At 37.1% G+C, this 23,772-nt stretch overlaps 2 protein-coding genes across 5 annotated transcripts in view; one reads left to right on the forward strand and one right to left on the reverse strand.

The window, feature by feature from the left end:
* Window positions 1–285: 285 nt before the first annotated feature.
* On the reverse strand, window positions 286–9,545 carry LOC128227269 (sorbitol dehydrogenase-like). 2 transcript variants are annotated; one of them, XM_052937634.1, is made up of 9 exons: window positions 9,484–9,545; window positions 6,973–7,006; window positions 5,588–5,752; window positions 5,109–5,268; window positions 4,513–4,631; window positions 3,169–3,234; window positions 2,683–2,858; window positions 1,719–1,872; window positions 286–1,207 (listed from the first exon to the last, which is right to left on the reverse strand). In XM_052937634.1, the coding sequence occupies exons 1-9, from the start codon at window positions 9,535–9,537 to the stop codon at window positions 1,089–1,091; spliced, it is 1,047 nt and encodes a 348-aa protein (XP_052793594.1). In that variant the 5' UTR covers window positions 9,538–9,545; the 3' UTR covers window positions 286–1,088. The 2 variants fall into 2 exon arrangements, with proteins under 2 accessions (XP_052793594.1, XP_052793595.1); XM_052937635.1 differs by lacking the exon at window positions 9,484–9,545 and having other exon boundaries at window positions 6,884–6,979.
* A 4,756-nt stretch (window positions 9,546–14,301) lies between these two features.
* Window positions 14,302–23,772, forward strand: part of LOC128226804 (uncharacterized) — a 37,279-nt gene continuing 27,808 nt past the window's right edge. For 2 of the 3 annotated variants that reach the window (XM_052936861.1, XM_052936863.1), the window contains exons 1-2: window positions 14,563–14,771; window positions 15,884–15,959. In XM_052936861.1, the coding sequence (XP_052792821.1) occupies window positions 14,757–14,771; window positions 15,884–15,959 (91 nt within the window). In that variant the 5' untranslated portion in view covers window positions 14,563–14,756. Of the gene's footprint in view, window positions 14,417–14,562; window positions 14,772–15,883; window positions 15,960–23,772 lie in introns of those variants that run through there. The other variant, XM_052936862.1, reaches the window with a different exon arrangement.

A 23,772-nucleotide genomic window follows, 5' to 3' on the forward strand; every position in this document is an offset into this window, starting at 1 on the left:
CACCTTGGCAATAACTCATAATCATGTAACTTAGTAGACAGGTTGCTAGCAAAAATAAGTATTCATACTCTGAATTATGAATCTAAATTGACATAGAAAACACCAGACAAGCAATTTCAACCATTTGCGATGCTCTTGCATAATTCTTTCATTACCAGTGAGATATGAAATGATCATGAATGATTTTCCATGTTGAAATGAAATAAGACACTTTGCACTTGTTAAGAAGTGATTATATTATGGTTACAAATAATGAAGGTACAAAAAAGTAATGCTAATAACAAATAGTGTACTGTTGGGAGTTTATTTGTTATCCAATCACATGGTATATATATATGTTCTTTTTTCAAAAGCAAGGAATGGAAACAGTTGCTTGCACACGAGTATTAAATACATGAGCATATGTTTAATGTTAAACAGTTAAATTACAGAGAAATATTTACAAGTGAAAATGATTTCAAATGTAGCCAATAAAGATTCAAAATGACATTAAAGAAATAAAATAAAACATGATGAAAATACTGGCTTAAAAAGTTCATGGAAAGTATATTTATAAACTATATACACGGACTTAATAATCAAACAACAATTATGGCACAAAATGGTCAGACACACTTTATGTCAGAAACAATTACTAAAACAAGATAATGAAAGGCTTAAGTTTTCTTTCGGTCATCTTTAAATCATCTTAAAACAAAGCAATAGCATGGCAAAATTCAAAATGTCTTGAAAAAGGTATTTGTCAAATCCATTGAAAATAAAAATCAATAAATTGAATCATGCATATCTGATAGTAAAACCCCAACATACACCTGCACCAAAACAAACATTCCACAAGAGGATACAAAAAAAACATGTATTATTTTATACTATACAACAATTATATTTTGGTTTAATACACTTCAGTTTACAATCAATGCAAAAACTGATGGAATTATTACAAATTCCACTTACAAAATACAAACGTAACAATAATGATTTAACGGGCATGGGGTTGGAGAGACCTCATGGTTGAGCCAGAACCATCAGAACAAGTCTGCCTCAGCCTGCGGGCGTCGTGAACAAAATGATTTCCTTGATGAAGTTAGCTACTTCTTGCACTCAATCATGACCTTGATACCGTCTCCCCTCAGGGTCGTCTCAAACGCGTCCATGGTCTGCTCCAGCTTAAACCTGTGGGTGATCAGTGGCTTCACATTCACCGAGCCTAGAATTGGAGAGATGTGTTGAAAAACAGGATAAATTAATTACTTTTTATCACTGATGAAGCTTTTCAAAGGTTCAAGCTTTCACATGAATTCTGAAAAAAAAATCTTCGGCATGATGTACCAGAAAATACTTTAATGCCATTTCTAGAATGAATAATTTCAAGAGGGGATGCCATAAGACCCGCCTTTGTAAGACAGCCCTATGCCTTGCTTTTCATTTAAGCAACACTAGAAGCTTGTTTACTAATAATCTTCCTGAACTTGTTGAATAAAATTGTATATTATATGACAACTCATGACAGATCCTATATAATAATATTATATGTAGGCAAAAGACGTTGACATAGGAACCCTTTCAGATGGAGGATGCTCATTGAAAATGACCCTTTTAACAAAGCAAAACCATGCTAAAGAAGATGATAACAATACTTGTTGACCTTTAGTCGAAAAATCGGACAATCTTAAATAAATTCAATCTTTTGATACTGAAAATTCCTTGAAAATATTTACCTGAAGCCACCATATTTAGAGCCGTGGGGTAGCAGTTGACATATCGAAAAATTCCACGAATGTCGACCTCCCTGACAGCGGCGTCCATGACGGGCAACTCCACGGAAGATGGTCCCATTCCCACCAGCACCACACAACCTCCTGACCTTGTTGACTGAAAAGGCCATATTATTCATCCTCATTCTACATGTATGTGGGCTATGACTTAAATTGGTGTACATAACCATGGATAATTATTGTAAAAATCATATTCTTATATTGACAATTTTAGTCCTAGCAAGACTGATAAACTCGAAGTTAAGACATATAGATTTTAAACAGTTCAAATATTTAGTATTGAACCATGGGCTCATTGTACAGAACATTTTTAAAGTTAACCGTTATTGCTGTATACATCAATTAACTCATCATTGCTCTGGAACTTAAATGCACACATTTGTAATCTGCAGTATTTCTTACATTGTTCCAGGACTGTACATGTTATATCTAAATAAATAAGCACCTTTTTAAGTTAACAATGTTAACTTTAACCAAGTTTTGAACAATCGGCCCCATGAGAGTTATCCGTTAAATGCTACCAAACTTTTGCATTCAACAAACAAAAGACTACATAGTTGTATAGTCAATACCACTGGACAACAAATTTGGCTCTCCACTGTGGTGTACTAATTCACTTTATGTTGTGGGAGGATTTTGTCACTTGAAACAAAATGTAACTAAATTACCCCAAACCTACCAATTTGTCTCTCCAGCTCTGTGGTTTAGCACTACACTTTTTAAAGTTGGGAGGGACTAGTGAATTGAAAGATAAATTACTAAATTACCCATGACTTACCAATATAGCAGTCCTGATGATGATGGTGCTCTGTGGTGCATGGCTACACTTAATGAGGTTAACAGGTATAGCTCCGCTAAACTGGACTTGTCAGTCAAAACAGAGTTTTCCTAGATTATCTTGACCTACCAATATTGCCGTCCTTGTGCTTGGTGGTGCACCGCTACACTCTATGGTGACGTCAGGCCGCTCCCCAAAGGTCTCTACAATCTTATCGGCCATTTCCTTGGGATCCTTGGACGTGATCTTGACCACATGGTCCGCACCCATCTCCTTAGCCATTGCAAGTCTCTTCTCATCCAGGTCTTAAATATTCATGTACATGTATTCAAATGTAATGTATAATATACTACTTACTTATACAAGATAAACAGGCTGTATCTATAAAACTTGATTTAAGTTAGGAAGTAACTTATATAAATGGTAGATACCACAGAACATATAGCTAGAGTATTTCCCTTAAAGGAATTGGTTACTTAAATGACAAGGAAATAAATCATTTTTTTACCTTTAAAAGGACAACCAATGAATGCAGAACATAAGAGGGCTTGTCGGTTGAATCATCAGAGTTTAATAGTAAGTACTTAAAATGAAAAAGATTAAGGCTCCCTTTACCTGTAACACACACCACTGAGGCTCCACATGCCTTTGCTGTCAACAGGTTAACAAGACCTATAGGACCTGGAATTCAGAAGGAGTTATGCTGTTTTTATTATTCCATGAAAGGGGTACACTAAAGGTTTACACTTATAGATGCCCAAAAGAAATGTATTTATTTTAATGCATTATCATGTTTAACTCATTTGACTTAAATGATCAAAACGAAACAAAAACATGATTTGCGTACAGATAAAAAATATTAACAATGGGTTCCACTCAAGTAACCGATTATCGATAGTACAATCGTTTTTTTAACATACTAGATAAAACCTAAAGTGAAGTTTTATTCATGCACATTATTAAACTCTTAATCATTATATGCATATATGTATGTCTATGATTGAAGTAATTAAGTGTTAAATCAAAAATAGTTTATTTTTACTTGCTCATTGTGGCTTTCATCTACCATTTTGTTAAAGATAACGTCTGAACACTTACTTATATTTATTTCAAATTTTTTTTTGATGATCGATTTTAACCAAATACAATCGATTGTCGCCGATTTCAGGCCCAACCAATCGATTTTCGATTATAATCGATCATCGGAACATCACTACTTAAGCTACTATTTACATGTCATTATATATGTTTTTCATTTTTTGTACAAGAGATTGACTAGCGATACTGACATAACACCACTGAGTCTTTTGCAACATAAATTGTAACAGAATTACAGGAATTTTACAGGAATTAGGGTTATTTCTCGATAATGCCAAGGGCCATAACTGTGGTATGACTAATAAATAGAGGGTTATGAAACTGCAATGTTTAACTTTATTTTTCAGTAATGTATACATATGTCTGAATAAAGATAACAAAAATCAAATTGCTTCTTTTTGATTTGTTAAACTAGTAGGCTTTGATATTTATCTTGACATTTCAGTTGAAACTAACTTTTTTTGACAGAACAATCATTTTGTCTAACTACACTTGTTCTGATTACTTGTATACACTAGCAACTAATATTTCCTTTAACAGCTTTATATTTTGAAACATCAATAATATCAGGTTATCCTCAACAAAATTTGAGTCGTATACTATTCCTTTACTTGAGTAATATTGGTACATTGAAGCAACATGAAAAAAGGCATTCTAGTATCTGATCTTTAAAACATAAGGATGATCTTTACCTTGACCTTAAACATGTGCTTATCCTTTGTATTGCTTTTATATGGTGTACAAATGTTTAAGAATGCAAAGCTCATAGACAGTTGTAGGGTTGGATGGCAAAAACAATAAGAAAGGTTTTCTTCCAAAAGCTGTATGCTATCAATATGCACGTAACTAAAGTTCACCTACCAGCCCCACAGATGAGGACCTTGGTCCCTAGTGTGACCCCAGCTCTTTTACAGGCATGGACCCCCACTGACAATGGCTCCAGTAGGGCACCTTCCTCTGTGCTCACATGGTCAGGTAACCTAGGGATTCAAGGATGATGGTTACATTATTTCAATTTATTGATATTCTACAGTATGTTGGATGTAAGATTGAAGATTAATAGTACATGTAATATTGTGGCAAATACATTGGATTCGGGTTTTTTTACCAGTAAGTTAAAAATTTAATACAGAAAATTTGTTCCAAAATTTTATCAAAATTAAACTAATTCTCATTAAGGCAAAAAATAAAATAAAATTATGTGGTTTAGGTTACATCTTGTCAAAAACCAGGTAGGGTAGGTAGGATTTACCTTTTAAGCTTTATGTTAGAAATGTTATTGTCATCATTGCGGAATGGGGTAAAAGTTATCTTCAGTAATAAGCTTTTTAAACTACATATTAAAAGACACACAGACAGACTATAAAAATGATACGGTAAGCCCCTAGGGAAGGGTCATATAACCTAAACCAGAAGTACTTATTAAGGCCCTAGAACAATATTTAACTCTTTCTTACTTGTAGCAGAAGTCTGCATCATGCACATAGTATCTAGCAAGGTTCCCATGTATAGGGGGCGTGGCACAGAAGGCCATATCTGGACACAGATTGTAGCGGCCGCGCTTGCAGTCCATACACCGTCGACATGGTACACCTGGCTCTATGGCAACCCTGTCACCTAGAAAGTTTGCCATTACTTAATATTAAATGATTGGTGAATGCTAAAAGATTTACTGCGATTTACTATGGTCTCATAAGGTAGAAATACCGTGTTTTTTGTGCATTTCTTTTTAATTAAACTCGGTATCCTTCATAAGAACCATTCTTTTCGACATTTGTTTATCCTTTTGGGTATATTAGAACAATTGTATTAAATGTGTTAAATCTAAGTTGGGAGTAATAGTGCATCTTCAAGACCCAGAATCATGGGATCTTGAACAATAAAGACCCTGATATACAGAATGATGGTTATACCACTATATTATTCTACCACATACCAATTTTGAGGCTGGTGACTCCGTCCCCTATCTTGGAGACTATTCCTGCCGCCTCATGACCCAGAATCATGGGAGCCTTGACCACAAAGTCCCCAATGTTACCATGCTGCCAGTAGTGCACGTCTGAACCACAGATACCAACATGCTGCATGCACAACTGCACCTCTGTAATGGTATAAGGTTATGGTTGACCCAAATCATCACAAACATACGTTAATTATGGTCGGTGGAATTGATCAAATTTTAGAGTTCAAAATTATATTTTGTCCAATAAGGTGGCAGAATTTTTTAAATTGTTCGTTCATTTGTTTTAGTAAATCAACTCTTGATTATGACATTATCTTAGAAAGACAAAAGTTTTAAACAGTTTCATTATATCAGTGCATATGACAAGAGGGTGGCTTACATTTTACATTGTATTACATTTTGAGGTGAGTAAACGTAAATAAAAATATATTGGCAAAGGAAATTAATACACAGCTAGTGCAAATTGAGGTAGAGATAGTGTAGCTCATATTCTGATAGGTAAATTTGTCATTACTGACAGTAAGTTGGAAGATGTTGGAAGTTGTAGAAAGGGAGTTTGAAAACAAAAATATAATTTCCAACGCTAAAATAGTTAAAGGTAACTATAAGTATGTATCTACCAAAATAAAATGTTGAGTGCATCCCAATAAAGCATTCATTTTGGTAAATACATACTTATAACCTTTATAGCTGCACTCTTATAGTTAGAATTTTTTCATTTTTTATCTTGGAAGGAGCCAATTTATGCGAAAATATATGTAAACCAGTCATATAAGACTACTGACAAAAAGTTAGATCGCAGATATTTATATTTCAGTTCAAAAAGTGGTTTTATGCATTTTTCTTAAACCCTTAGTAACGCTTTTAGACATAAAACATTAATTTTTAAACGGAAATATGAAAACCTGCAATCTGCTCTTTTGTCAGCAGTCTTTTATCTCTTGTTAGCGGATTTGTAAAAACTACAAAAGTTGTCAACAGTAAACCTGTGAGAGAACAGCTATAACCATTACTAAGTGTCACATCAATGAAAGTAAATACAGATTTTTTTTTTATTTGGTGAATGGATAGTCATGAAAGTTTAGCACTCATTTTATTAAAGCGATTGCTTTAGAAACAGTTATCAGTTTTGTTCAAGACGAAGAGTCATATAGATTTGTTGATGCAAAATATATCATTGATTTTGAGTCAAACAATAATACAAATAGAAAGACTTGAAAGTTGTTAAAAATTTAAACTCTCGAAATACATGGGGTCATGCACACATACGGCCAGGTCCTGGTTCCGGTACAAATAGAAAGACTTGAAAGTTGTTAAAAATTTAAACTCTCGAAATACATGGGGTCATGCACACATACGGCCAGGTCCTGGTTCTGGAATACTGGTATCTTCCTGAAAATATAACATCATAAGAATCTATAGGAAGACTTGAATTGACAATATCTATCAAATCGATACTTGTATTTAAAACCAATACATACACATATAATAATCATAAATTTTGTGTGATAAACCTTTAACTACTTAGTCAGACTTACTAAATAATGCATTTATGGAAAATATGAATTACTGATAACAATATTGTAACTGTGTATTTAATAGCTGAAAACGCACAAATACTAAATGACTGGTGGGTCCTAAAAGATTTACAGTGATCAATTATTGTCTCATAAGGTAGAAACAGAATATCCTTCATAAGAACCATTGATTTCAATATTTATTCATCCTTTTGGGTTAATTAAAACAATTGTATTAATTGTGGTACATCTTATTTGGGAGTAAGAGTGCATCTTTAAATTCAATGAAATAAATTATATATATATTTTCAATTGTAAAGATGCAACTTCATAAATGTATTTTAAATCAAGGAAGAGTGAGAAATGGATAGAGCTGGCTAGGAAATGATGATCTTGAAAATAAACTAAAAAACTAGCATTTACATTTCTGCTCTATTTAAAAGTAAGATGTGTTCAGATCTGTGTGTACATGTCTTGAGCATCTGTTTGGCATAGTGAATTCACAGTGGAACTTATCAGTAATTTAGCTGATGTTTGTGCAGATGATAACTTTATCAGTCTTGACCCCATTTGTCCATTATCAGGCTACTTATGGTCATTGAAACAAATCCTGACTTATTTTCAACTTGTTCCGCGAGACCATGACCTTTGTCTTTACATTATAAACCTGTCAATTTTTACATTATTTTTAGAAGAAAAAAGTTAGGATGCATAGTGTAGTGGAAACAAGATGAAGTCAGTACCAATAGTAAAACATAATGGAAGATAAGCATAATATATATAGGTCATAATTTATATATAGGTCATGATTTTTAAAGTTGAAAACATCTGGTGTATGAACATTCACCTTAAGTCCGAAATAAGACAAAATGCCTTTTCTTTACATTAAAAGATTTTTAAACAACCTATCCATTACCTTTTTAAAACATGTCACACCATTCTTTCTGCAGTCATAGTTAGCCATGATGTTGCTTTTCCAGCTAACACAATCATGCACAATGCACTTTTACTTTAAGACCTTTGAACAATTTTCTGTTTGTCACATTTCCAATGAAGCACATGCAAACTGAAACTGTGCAATTGTGGGCAAGTTTCAAGGCTTAATTGGAATTTATGGTATTTTCTAAACACCTTACTTCAACAAATACATACATACATTAAGGCTTTAATGACAGGAGTTTTTCCATTTTAGTACATGTATAAACATTGTGATTAAAATCTGATCACATTGTACATAGAGGAGGGTTAACCCCTTCCCCCATGAGTATGGAATACTCCTTCATTTTATACCTGAATCCTGCATAACCAAGTAAATTAAATGATTTTGAAAGCCTTTGTTCATGTAAATGTACATCTACTGAATTGCTGCATGCAACATGCCTAGCCACAATAATGCACATTTAGGGATCTTCTTTAACATTTGGACATTCATAATGGTCCCTTAACAAGTAGAGTCACCAAAACAAAGTTCAACTTTGAAGCTGCTGTTTATATGAACTAGTTAGCAACATACCGCCCTTTTTGAGTCCCTAGTACTGTACTCATTTAGTCCACCTAAATGGCCGTCAACGAGTCTTTTGAAGACTCAAAAAGTAGCAAGCGGTCCTGGCGGAGAGAATCCTTGCGGCCACAATTTTAAATTATCTTTGTTATAAATTCAAATTTCTACGAAAATATTATTGCCTACTATTAAACACATATTAAGTTATGTCAGTATGCCCAAAAAACATGTTAAGTTATCATAAAACACGTACAAGTGTCGATTGTTTATCAAGTATCCCGATATCGGTAAATCTGGGACAAATCTGACTGGTTGTGTACATGTATAACGGTATTCGTGACCCGTAATATAGTAATGTGAAAATAACAACTCTAATGACCAATTTAATCAAGTTCAGATCACTGTCGGATAAAAATTGAACAACTTTGTCATTATTATTCAACATCAATGCATATTATTACAGTATATCATTTCACCCGTTGTTAAATGGTAGAAAGTTGTAGCGTTATAGGGATACATAAGAAATGTCTAAATAATACAAAGAGTATCCCTGATTGCTCATATTGTAGCTATGTACTCAATTTAAAGTCCCTGGTTGCGGCAAACTAAAAGTTGGGAGGTGCTCAGCCTCATAGCTGGGTAGAAGGTCAAAACTATAAAGTCAAAACCCCAACTCATCATCTGTCACGTTCTGTTACTGAGATTGAGAGACTGATACTGTCCTCAGGTTCAGAATTCTAACAGATTCCAAGCCATTGAGGAATTGACAGCTTCTGGAAATCTAGGAAATTTACAAACAGTTTACAGCCAGTATAACTGAACCAATATGCATGTATGATTGCTAACATTACCAGTCGAATGTCTCCTTTTGCATAGAGTATCGCTGTCAAGTTTGTATCTGCCATTTTGCTCTGCAAAGGAAGTTCAAAATTGAGAACGAACAGCAGTCAACAGTCAAATCCAAAGAGCAATTTTCTACGCAGTGACCTCCCCTTACAATCCCCCTCCAGTTTGAGTCTCGAGTACTTCATGTACTTATTTTTAGCGGATTTTTGGATATGTTTCAACACTTACTGCTACAACATTAAAACCGTTGCCTGGGACGTATTTAATATTTAAGAGCAATTGAGGGGCTTATGTTGGGTACTTTATTCCAAACAATGTTATGCGCGAGTTTGTGTAATCATCATGTTATTAATTTTCATATTAACGTTGATTATGCTTCCGAATCTGAAGTGTGATTTGCATTGCTTAAAATGGGCGTTGTTAAATCTTGCTAAAAACGACATTCGAGTTACATGATTACATGGACTATTTCGGTTAATCTTATTTGAAGAAACTCAAAGTCAGAGTTTGATAATACGTACATATGTAGCTTTGGTGTCGTAGCTGACCATTGACCTCCTAACAAACAGCTAACCCGCTAGACAACCACCGTTTGTATTAGCAACCATTGACTTCCTTAGCAACAGATGGTCGATGTAGCGATATATAGTGCAATCGTTGTGTGTCGAAGTTACCTTGTAAACATCATGGCGATTTAAGGTATGTGTTTCCCCAGACCTTGATGTCCTCCAATACGGGATCCGCTAAGAACGCTGGACAGCCATCAACACTGAATGAATGTAGATTGTTCTCGATGTACGTGGCGTCCGCGGAGCTCTGCAATATGGACATGATGTAATGTTAAAGTCGCTTCGATATTTTTTTCAAGATATTACCATAAATGCCAACCTATTCTTGAATGGCGACAACTTTGTTTATGTTATTGATATCAACGATTTTTATCAGCCTGTTCTGCAAACAGACACAACATAAACACAGTTGGTATGTTCTTACAAAAGTAAATGGTTTGATGTTACGCGTAACCGGTTATTTTGTGTAAGTACAAACTAACAAGTTTTCTACATTATATTGTGTATACTACCCACTTACTGGACAAGCGACTGTTCATATTTACTGCTTCACCTGATAAAAATCGGTAACGGCTGACTACAGCTTTACTAACATAAATGTATTGGAAAACTTGGAAATGCTGCCTTCTCGTTGGACAAAATATAATGTTGGCCACTGATGATAATTATGTGTGCTACTTACCGTGGCGATAGATATGTACGCGTAAACGAGGGAAATGGTGTAGCCTGAATCTGTCACTGAGCTTATAATTACATGATTACAATCTTGTTGTCAGTAATTAATACTTTCCATAAATGCCTTATTTAGTAAGTAGTTAAAGTTATATCACTCATATTTTATTTTTGTTATACATGTGTATGTATTGATTTTGAATACTAGTAAGAGTGTAACTTTAAAGCAGCACTCACACAGATTTACCGTTTTTACTACTTTTTTTATTTTTTGTCTTGGAAAGAGGAAAATTTTGCGTAAATATCTGCAAACCAATGATAAAAGATTGCTGACAAAAGATCAGAGCGCAGATTTGCATATTTCCGTTCGAAAAGTAATGTTTTATGGTTTAAACCGTTAATAACGGTTTAAAAAAATGCATAAAATATGAATTTTTGAACTAAAATATGAAATTCTGCGATCTAATTTTTTGTCAACAGTCTTATATCACTGGTTTCCATGGATTTTCGCAAAAATTGGCTCGTTCCAAGACAAAAAATAAATAAGTTGTCAAAACGTTCAATCTGTGAGAGTGCAGCTTTAAATGTGACAGAAAATACTCTGTTCAGCCAAAAAAACGTTGGTAACGGTATTATTCACAGAATTCTGTTGTATTGAGAATCTGCCAATAACTGAATTCAGCACAGTTTTAAAAAATAAATTTGAGTCCCTTTAATTCTTGTTGATTTATCCCCTCGATTGCATGAAAAAATAAAACAGCCGACGAACGTGAAAATGTGGTTGTCGCGGCCAACTTGTTATTAGACATTTGGACATTCAGCCAAAGCCCATGAAACTTAATGCGCCATTGTCCACGAAGGCCACGGTCAGTATATTGGTATACATTTGTTCACAATGTCATATCAAGCTCAAACACTTCGGATACTAAAATAACTTAATGCATACGGAAAAAACAACAACACTTAACCTGATTAATAGCCCTTTGTTATTCTTTTTATGCTATCCGCATTCGCCATTTATTCTTGAAGGCTCATTTGAATAATGTACATGTTTGAGAAAGATTAGTTCAAACACCCTGCTAAAACATTCATACAATTGTTCGTGGTGCTTTGTCTTAAAGTGCGTCAACGCTGATTCCACGACCGCTTGCTCTTTGTGTTCAGAAAATATAATGATATACAGTACCTGGTCCCGGACAGATAAAATGAATTGTTGAAATCGGATATTGACAACTGAAAGAGGACTGTTATGTAAACATTAACTGATGACAATCACCCTATCGATTTCTTTGCATCAACAACATTGGCTGTAATGGAATTCTTTGTCTAATAAAATTTAAATATTCCTATTGGGACGCATTCATTTTAGTGAAACATTCTGGGTATTCGTGTATGTCGGGAAAACAATTATATGGACATTCCACTTTATGTTTTTGAAGATGCTATACAAAAATGGCAATTATCTGGACGCCCATGTATTCTTTCTACGACGGTAATACAATTGTCTGGACGCCCATGTATTCTTTCTACGACGGTAATACAATTGTCTGGACGCCCATGTATTCTTTCTACGACGGTAATACAATTATCTGGACGCTCATGTATTCTTTCTACGACGGTAATACAATTATCTGGACGCCCATGTATTCTTTCTACGACGGTAATACAATTATCTGGACGCCCATGTATTCTTTCTACGACGGTAATACAATTATCTGGACGCCCATGTATTCTTTCTACGACGGTAATACAATTGTCTGGACGCCCATGTATTCTTTCTACGACGGTAATACAATTGTCTGGACGCCCATGTATTCTTTCTACGACGGTAATACAATTGTCTGGACGCCCATGTATTCTTTCTACGACGGTAATACAATTGTCTGGACGCCCATGTATTCTTTCTACGACGGTAATACAATTGTCTGGGCGCCCATGTATTCTTTCTACGACGGTAATACAATTGTCTGGACGCCCATGTATTCTTTCTACGACGGTAATACAATTGTCTGGACGCCCATGTATTCTTTCTACGACGGTAATACAATTGTCTGGACGCCCATGTATTCTTTCTACGACGGTAATACAATTATCTGGACGCCCATGTATTCTTTTTACGACGGTAATACAATTATCTGGACGCCCATGTATTCTTTCTACGACGGTAATACAATTATCTGGACGCTCATGTATTCTTTCTACGACGGTAATACAATTGTCTGGACGCTCATGTATTCTTTCTTCGACGGTAATACAATTATCTGGGCCTCGGTATAAATATTTTTAGGAGGGAATAAAACCATCTAGACTTCTATGTATCTTGTTCTTAAGGCGGGGATAAAACTATCTGGGCTTCTATGTATCTTGTTCTTAAGGCGGGGATAAAACTACCTGGACTTCTATGTATCTTGTTCTTAAGGCGGGGATAAAACTACCTGGACCTATATGTATCTTGTTCTTAAGGCGGGGATAAAACTACCTGGACTTCTATGTGTCTTGTTCTTAAGGCGGGGATAAAACTACCTGGACTTCTATGTATCTTGTTCTTAAGGCGGGGATAAAACTACCTGGACTTCTATGTATCTTGTTCTTAAGGCGGGGACAAAACTATCTGGACATCTATGTATCTTGTTCTTAAGGCGGGGACAAAACTACCTGGACTTCTATGTATCTTGTTCTTAAGGCGGGGATAAAACTATCTGGACTTCTATGTATCTTGTTCTTAAGGCGGGGATAAAACTACCTGGACTTCTATGTATCTTGTTCTTAAGGCGGGGATAAAACTATCTGGACTTCTATGTATCTTGTTCTTAAGGCGGGGATAAAACTACCTGGACTTCTATGTATCTTGTTCTTAAGGCGGGGATAAAACTATCTGGACTTCTATGTATCTTGTTCTTAAGGCGGGGATAAAACTATCTGGACTTCTATGTATCTTGTTCTTAAGGCGGGGATAAAACTATCTGGACTTCTATGTATCTTGTTCTCAAGGCGGGGATAAAACTATCTGGACTTCTATTATCTAATTCTTAAGGCGGGGATAACACTATCTGGACTTCTATTATCTAATTCTTAAGGCGGGGATAAACGATCTTGACATTCAATGTATTTAGTTGTTTTTTTGAGGCGGGATGATAAAAAGATATTTGGACATTCATATTGGCGGGAATCAAAACTATCTGGACACTCATGTCTTTTTTCTTAACGCAGGAATAAAACTTTCTTGACATTAATGTATTTATTTCTTTGAGCGATAACAAAAAACTAAAATGGACAGTCATGTATTTAGTTGATTATATTAAGCGGACGCTTTTAAAAAAATCTATTTAAACTTACAACAATTAGTGCCAATAATTTTGTGTTTTTTTATCAAGTGGGCTTTGAAAGGTTTGTACTATTAAAAGGTGACGTATTTTAAAGAGCTCTGCTATTGAATAACTCCGCACTGTATATATTTGTATAATGTATAGTTCATGATTTTACAACACAATGAATGTGTGATATTGTTAGCTCTATCAGCCAAGCATTAAATCTCACAGGAAAAATCTAATTCATAATTCATCACTTTGAAATTTCCATCACTTGAAGTCGGACAGTTTAATTGATGATCAATATAAAACAATAAGCGGGGAATTTTTACTTGTGCCAGTAAATAAGTTGTCAGAGAGTGGCTTGAATATTTCAGGAGACGTGTCATGTAAAATAGTGTTTGTTTTATATTTTAATTCCGTTATTTCTATGCGTTTATTATACAGTTCTTGGACGTCAAATTTTGCTTTAATTGCGCTTTTCAGAGTTTGTATGAAGGTCCGATGGAGATCGTTTCATAAGGGAATACTTAAAAATTAAAATTCAAATACTGCCATCTCTGTGTTTATTCAATGTTACCATAGTGAAATTGTCTCTTTACAGCCCCGGCTTTGCGGCTTAGTGCCATAGACGTCAGATAACTTCGCAGAACAGCATTATTTTATCGTAACAAGGTACTACAGTATGGGAACTTTGTTCTGGCAAATTTAGTGCGGATCACATCCAAGATGCAGGCGATACAGGTAAGTCAGTTAATTATCAAAGCTTCAAAGCTATACTATTATATTAATACTTTTTTATATTAACCATACAACATGTTTTATGTACTGCATAACTATAAATGTCAAGGTTATGAGTATCTATTATGTGTTTCCGGTACGGATAGAACAATCAGACCCGAGGGCTCGCGCGTAGGCCGGTCACGAGGCTTGCCGAGTTACAAGGCCACGCAGCGTGCCCAATGGTTGGATTTTTCGATCCGGATCGGATAAACATGATTTCCTTTTGAATATCTAAAATTATCAATTTGTTGAAAAAATTGACGTAGAAAACGCACGTTTGTACATTTCACCAAAAAGCGCGTGCGCCGTTGTTTACTGACTTCATAAAGCACGTCAAATAGTTCCTCTAAAATCACGTTTTTACGATTATTTATATTCATTTATATTTTAGTCAAAAGTCTCGCAAACTTCTATATATTTACTGGCGCTTTATTGAAATGGCATAATATACAATAAACATAAACCGTACACTAAAAAAAGAAAACATTTGAAGACTTATTTGCTAGACTTTTCAAAAAAAAGGGGAGCTGTTCTAATAATCGTCTCGGATGGACGTCGCCATAAGTGTCAGCGAAGGTGGCGTTTGTTTGAAGTTTTATGGTAAAAGTATCTCAAAACTACTCAATGGATTTAATTCAAACTTTGGCGTAGAAAATATAGAAATAAATGAACAGATTAAGTAGCATACTTCTAGTAACAATTTCTTCAAATTAATGATTCTTGAAATGCATGAATAACACACTCTGTATCTATATTTCAAATATCAAAACGGAATTTCCAAGTTTACTAAGTCGTGTACAAAGTAACCATGACTTATTCCTGAACTGTCTTAAGAAACCTTCAATTTGTTCTGAGGCAAATATTGTAGAACAGCGTCTAGCTACAGCTACGGCTGTAAATTGGTGTACACTAGCAAGGGGCAAAATTGCCGAAACAGACAACAAGTACAACGCTACAACTTACAACAAACGCCATTTGCACAATATAATGCTATATATGAATGCACCCTCATGGTGAATCCTTAAAAAGTACTTTTTTCGTCTTTTTCATATATATCCCTATGATCTTTTCAGATGTTCGCATTAGCTGCAGCGATAGTTGCAGTTGTGTTGCAGACAACAGATTCATCTACACAGTCACCGGCATCAGGTACGCTGACAACATTTAATACACAGGGATCAGGTACGCAGACAACATATACACAATGATCAGATACGCAGACAGCAAATACACAGGAATCAGGTACGCAGACAACATATACACAATGATCAGGTATGCAGACAACATATGCACAATGATCAGGTACGCAGGTAGCAAATACACAGGAATCGGTTACCCAGGCAGCAAATACACAGGAAGCAGGATCGAAGGCAGCAAATACACAGGAATCAGGTACACAGGCAACAAATACAGAGGAATAAGGTACGCAGGCAACAAATACAGAGAAATAAGGTACGCAGGCAACAAATACACAGAGGTTAAATATGTAGGCAACAAATACATAGGAATCAGGTACACAGGCAACAAACACACAAAGAATAGATATGTAGGCAACAAATACACATGAATCAGGTACGCAGGCAACAAATAAACAGAGGTTAGATATGTAGGCAACAAATACACGGAAATCAGGATCGCAGGCAACAAATACACAGAGGTTAGATATGGAGGCAACAATTACACAGGAAACAGGTATGTTAGTACCAACTACACAAGTTCAGGTACGCATTCAAGCGACATGCATGTATGCGCCAGTTATTCACGCGTCGTGTACGCCTGCCCTAAATGCGTCGACTGATTGTATGCAGGTACCAGATACACAGGGCACCAGTTACTTATGCACCAGAATCTCCTGCACCCAGTACGTAGGCCAAATGGATGGAGGTACCAGGTACACAGGTAATAAGTGCATAGGCACCAGATTCTCACACGTCATGTGCCCCTGCCCAAACGAATGAAGGTACCAGGTACGCAGGGCACTAGTTACCCACGCGCCAGGTACGCCTGCACCCAGAACGTTGTCGTAATGGATAAAGGTGCCAAGTACACAGGACACCAGTCACTCATGCGCCATTTACGCAGGTACATCTGCACCCAGAATATAGGCGCAATGGATGAAGGTACCAGGAACACAGGGCACCAGCTATGCAAGCGCCAGAATCTTCTGCACCCAGTACGTAGGCACAGTGGATGGAGGTACCAGGTACAGAGGCAATATGTACGTAGGCACCAGATACTCACACGAAATGTGCGCCTGCCCCAAAAGCGTAGCAACAACGGTCGAAGGTACCAGGTACACATGGAACCAGATGCTCACGAGCCATGTACGCCTGCAACCTGTACGTAGTCGAAATGAATAAAGGTTCAAGGTACACAGGGCACCATGCAGTTACTAACACGCCGTATACGCCTGCACCCTGTACGTAGTCGCACTGGATGGAGATACCAGGTACACAGGGCACCATGCAGCTACCCACGTACCAGGTTCGCCTGCACCAAGTACGTTGACGCAATTGATGAAGGTACCAGGTACACAGGACACCAGTTTCTCATGCGCCATGTACGTCTGCACACAGTACGTAGTCGCAATGAATGAAGGTACAAGGTACACATGACACCAGTTGCTCACGCGCCATGTACGCCTGCACCCAGTACGAATGCACAATGAATGAAGGTAACAGGCACACCTGCAACATGCGGTTATGCACCAGTTATTCATGCACCATGTACGCTTGCACCCAGTACGAAGGCACAATAAATGAAGGTACCAGGCACACCTGCAACATGCGGTTATGCACCAGTTATTCATGCGCCATGTACGCCTGCACCCAGTACGAAGGCACAATAAATGAAGGTACCAGGCACACCTGCAACATGCGGTTATGTATCAGTTACTCACGCGCCATGTACGCCTACACCCAGTACGTAGGCACAATGAATGAAGGTACCAGGCATACCTGCAACATGCGGTTATGCACCAGTTACTCACGCGTCATGTACGCCTACACCCAGTACGTAGGCACAATGAATGAAGGTACCAGGTACACCTGCAACATGCGGTTATGCGCCAGTTACTCACGCGTCATGTACGTCTACACCCAGTACTTAGTCGCAGTGAATGAAGGTCACAGGTACACAGGGCACCAGTTACTCATGCGTCATGTACGTCTAAACCCAGTATGTAGTCGCAATGAATGAAGCTCATGGTACACAGGGCACCAGTTACTCACGCGCCATGTACGCCTGCACCCAGTACGAATGCACAATGAATGAAGGTAACAGGCACACCTGCAACATGCGGTTATGTATCAGTTACTCACGCGCCATGTACGCCTACACCCAGTACGTAGGCACAATGAATGAAGGTACCAGGTACACCTGCAACATGCGGTTATGCGCCAGTTACTCACGCGTCATGTACGCCTACACCCCATACGTAGGCACAATGAATGAATGTACCAGGCACACCTGCAACATGCGGTTATGCACCAGTAACTCACGCGTCATGTACGTCTACACCCAGTACGTAGTCGCAGTGAATGAAGGTCACAGGTACACAGGGCACCAGTTACTCATGCGTCATGTACGTCTAAACCCAGTATGTAGTCGCAATGAATGAAGCTCATGGTACACAGGGCACCAGTTACTCACGCGCCATGTACGCATGCACCCAGTACGTAGGCACAATGAATGAACGTACCAGGTTCACCGGCAGCATGCAGTTATGCACCAGTTACTCACGCGCCTTGTACGCCTGCACACAGTACGTAGTCGCAATGAATGAACGTACCAGGTACACCAGCAGCATACGGTTATGCACCAGTTACTCACGCGCCACGTACGCCCGCAGACAGTACGTAGTCGCAATGAATGAAGGTACCAAGTACACAGGACACCAGTTACTCATGCGCCATGTACGCCTGCACCCGGTACCTAGTCGTAATGGATGAAGGTACAAGGTACACAAAACACCAGTCACTCATGCGCCATGTACGCTACACCCTGTACGTCTTCGCAATGAATGAAAGTACCAGGTACACATAGCATCAGGTACTCAGGCATCATGTACGCCTACACCCAGAACGTAGTCGCAATCAATGAAGGTACCAGGTACACAGGACACAAGTTACTCATGCGCCAGGTACGCCTGCACCCAGAACGTTGTCGTAATGGATAAAGGTGCCAGGTACAAAGGACACTAGTTACTCAGGCGCCATTTACGCCTACAATCAGTACGTCGTCGCAATGAATGAAGGTACCAGGTACACATGCAACATGCAGTTATGCGTCAGTAACTCATTCGCCATGTACGGTCATCTACGCCCAGTACGTAGGCACAATGAATAAATGTACCAGGCACACCTGCAACATGTGGTTATGCACCAATAACTTACGCGTCATGTACGTCTACACCCAGTACGAAGTCGCAATGAATGAAGGTACCAGGTACACCTGCAACATGCGGTTATGCACCAGTTACTCACGCACCATGTACGCCTACACCCAGTACGTAGTCGCAATGAATGAAGGTACCAGGTACACAGGGCACCAGTTACTAATGTGCCATGTACGCCTGCCCCGCATGCGTAGGCACAATGGATGAAGGTGCCAGGTACACAGGGCACCAGCTACTAATGTGCCATGTACGCCTGTCCCGCATGCGTAGACACAATGGATGAAGGTGCCAGGTTCTCACTTGCCATGTACGTCAGCACTCAGTACGTAGTCGCAATGGATGAAGCTGCCAGGTACACAGGGCACCAGTTACTCATGCACCACGTATGCCTGTCCCAATTATGCATTCACAAGGTTCACATACAGTATACACATAACAACAGTTACGTATGCATAAAGATTGTGGGCGGAAGGTTCGAAGGCAACATGTACGCGTATATCAGGTATGCAGGTATTAAATATGCATGCACCAGTAATGCAGGCAGCACATGCGAATATATCAGATACGCGGGCTTGAGGATTGTTGGTATCGTATACGCAAGCACCATTCACGCGGGCCACAGTGTGGGATATATAAGATACGCATGCACCAACTTCACAGACAATATTAACGCACTTATGATACGCGCAGGTACAAGTAGCACCATATAAGCAGTCACCAGAAACACCAGGACAAAAGGATCAGGTGCGCAAATACTAGGAACGCAGACATACTGACGTGTAAAGTTTTTTATAGGTGGATATATGGTACGCAGGCAAGGTAAGCGGGAAACAAGTACGCTTGCACAACGTATGCAGTCACCACTTACGGAGGTATCAGGTACGCACGTGTCAGAAATTCAGTCACCCGGTACGTTTGCTTCGATTATACAGACGCCAGGTAATCATATATGCTGAATAATGATAAGGGGCTTATCAGCTACCATTCAGATATCAGGGCCGGTATAACAGAAGCATCTTAAGAAAATGTTTACATATACATGTATTTTAACATAATTAAGTTTGAAATTTGAAATTGTTATGTTTCGGAAAAAAAACTTCTTTAAAAAATTAATACAGTTTCCATTCTATAATCGCAGAAAAAAACTCTAGATGTACCACTTTTCACCTTTGGAATAAAACAGGTAAGGACATTTTTGAATTTAAGAAAAACGTACATTTTTAACTTGAGATGCTTCCGTAGTATGGCCCCTAGGACACTGGCACCAAGCTAGGAGCGCCATATACCACTTAGCAAAAGGTATTCAACAATGATTAAAAACATTCAGTTATGAACGTGTGCGTGTAAGTTAAAGAGCAGAATGATATTAAACATAGTCAATTATGAACAGGTGCATGTAAATTAAAGAGCAATACACGATTAATCATATCTAGTTATTAACAGGTGCCTGTAAGTTGAAGAGCAGTACATCATTCAATATATCTAATTGTGAACAGGTGCTTGTAAGTTAAAGCGCAATACCTGACTAAACCCATTCAGTTACGAGGTATGTGAAGTTGGCTTGTACATTGTACATCGTAGTTCAGCTTGTAATTCGCCAATTACAAGCTTGTAGTTTGGTATTCAGCTTGTAGTTCGGCTTGTATATTGTACATAGTAATTCAACTTGTAGTTCGCCAATTACAAGCTTGTAGTTGGGTATTCAGCTTGTAGTTCACCCTAACTGCACCAGCATTCATAATATTTGAATTACAAGCTAGTAGTTGGGTATTCATCTTGTAGTTCGGACAAATACATTAGCATACATTATATTTGAATTACAAGCTAGTATTTGGGTATTCATCTTGTAGTTCGGACCAAATACATCAGCATACGTTGTATTTGAATTACAAGCTTATTTCATAAGCCTCAAATCTTGCGGTCATGGTTGAGCGCTTTTTTGCATGTAACTCTTCAAGTATTCGGTTTAGAGCTTCGGTTCCTATCCCAATTTGTTTGAGAGGTCTTACTCCCTGAATCGAGAGAGGTCACATATTGGGCGCATCTAGTATAAATTAGAACCGAGTCTAAAACCTTCGAATGTTATTTAAGCCAAGTCAAAAGTTTATTTTCATATCATGTTATTACAGAACATAACTTTACTCAAAATTGAACATATTGACATGGCATGCAAGTAAACATAATCAAAAGCATATGAAGAAAAGTATAAAAAACGACGATTGAAACTAATACATATAAATAAGTAAATATAATTATGTGACTAGCTTCGTCTAATCTTAGTAAACGATAAAAAACATAGCCATATCATACAAAATTGACTTTTATTACAAATCATCGGAAAATTAAATGTTGTCAATTTGGGCCAATTAACATAGTATCTAGGAATATATTGAGTACGTTAATCTCTATATTAAGGACATATCAAATAGTGATTATATTATTTTAACCACATTAATGTTACAATTAGTACAAATTGTGTCTTCTCGAAATATTGGAGATGTCATCAGACGACTACACGGTATTGTGTTTAAATGCTGTGGGGAAATAGACTGGTCAGCTTTTTTAAGAACATGTAATGATCTATTTTTAGAGAAATGTTTACAAACCAGTCTGATAAACCACATCCTGGACGATCTTATATGACACTACAAGAACTCATGGTCGATTTAACATGTGGTGTCATCTATTGTTCCTCTAACACGGTTGCTCAAACAACAACTTTTACCAAAATATGCACATTTTGAAATATAATATTGAGTATTTTCACATGAGAACTCAAGTGGCAGCAAGTTATAATTATATGTATGTAATGATCATTAAATCATATGCATGCAGCATATTATTTAATTCCTTCCAAAACTTATCAGTTTCAAACGATTCACAGGGCAGTTAAAACATTGCATCGCTTATAAAACAAAACAAAACAAATTTTGAAATTTAGGTCCCGGATCCCGGGTCCCGACGGTCTGCAGATATAATCCCCAACATTTTGGCGCATGCGCAGTCAACTATAATTGTAAGACTGGTTTGTAAACATTTCTCTAAAAATAGATCATTACATGTTCTTAAAAAAGCTGACCAGTCTATTTCCCCCACAGTATTTAAACACAATACCGTGTAGTCGTCTGATGACATCTCCAATATTTCGAGAAGACACAATTTGTACTAATTGTAACATTAATGTGGTTGAAATAATATAATCACTATTTGATATGTCCTTAATATAGAGATTAACCTACTCAATATATTCCTAGATACTATGTTAATTGGCCCAAATTGACAACATTTAATTTTCCGATGGCTTGTAATAAAAGTCAATTTTGTATGATATGGCTATGTTTTTATCGTTTACTAAGGTTAGACGAAGCTAGTCACATAATTATATTTACTTATTTATATGTATTAGTTTCAATCGTCGTTTTTTATACCTTTCTTCATATGCTTTTGATTATGTTTACTTGCATGCCATGTCAATATGTTCAATTTTGAGTGAAGTTATGTTCTGTAATAACATGATATGAAAATAAACTTTTGACTTGGCTTAAATAACATTCGAAGGCTTTAGACTCGGTTCTAATTTATACTAGATGCGCCCAATATGTGACCTCTCTCGATTTAGGGAGTAAGACCTCTCAAACAAATAGGGATAAGAACCGAAGCTCTAAACCGAATACTTGAGGAGTTACATGCAAAAAAGCGCTCAACCATGACCGCAAGATTTGAGGCTTATGTAATAAGCTTGTAATTCAAATGCAACGTATGCTGATGTATTTGGTCCGAACTACAAGATGAATACTCAACTACTAGCTTGTAATTCAAATATAATGTGTGCTGATGTATTTGCTCCGAACTACAAGATGAATACCCAACTACTAGCTTGTAATTCAAATACAACGTATGCTGATGTATTTGGTCCGAACTACAAGATAAATACCCAACTACTAGCTTGTAATTCAAATATAATGTGTGCTGATGTATTTGGTCCGAACTACAAGATGAATACCCAACTGCTAGCTTGTAATTCAAATATAACGTATGCTGATGTATTTGGTCCGAACTACAAGATGAATACCCAACTACTAGCTTGTAATTCAAATATAACGTATGCTGATGTATTTGGTCCGAACTACAAGATAAATACCCAACTACTAGCTTGTAATTCAAATATAATGTGTGCTGATGTATTTGGTCCGAACTACAAGATGAATACCCAACTACTAGCTTGTAATTCAAATATAATGTATGCTAATGTATTTGTCCGAACAACAAGATGAATACCCAACTACTAGCTTGTAATTCAAATATAATGTGTGCTGATGTATTTGCTCCGAACTACAAGATGAATACCCAACTACTAGATTGTAATTCAAATATAATGTATGCTAATGTATTTGTCCGAACTACAAGATGAATACCCAACTACTAGCTTGTAATTCAAATATAATGTGTGCTGATGTATTTGGTCCGAACTACAAGATGAATACCCAACTACTACATTGCAATTCAAATACAACGTATGCTGATGTATTTGGTCCGAACTACAAGATGAATACCCAACGACTAGCT

The sequence above is a fragment of the Mya arenaria genome, chromosome 3 (assembly GCF_026914265.1).
Source record: "Mya arenaria isolate MELC-2E11 chromosome 3, ASM2691426v1".
NCBI classification, from domain to species: domain Eukaryota; kingdom Metazoa; phylum Mollusca; class Bivalvia; order Myida; family Myidae; genus Mya; species Mya arenaria.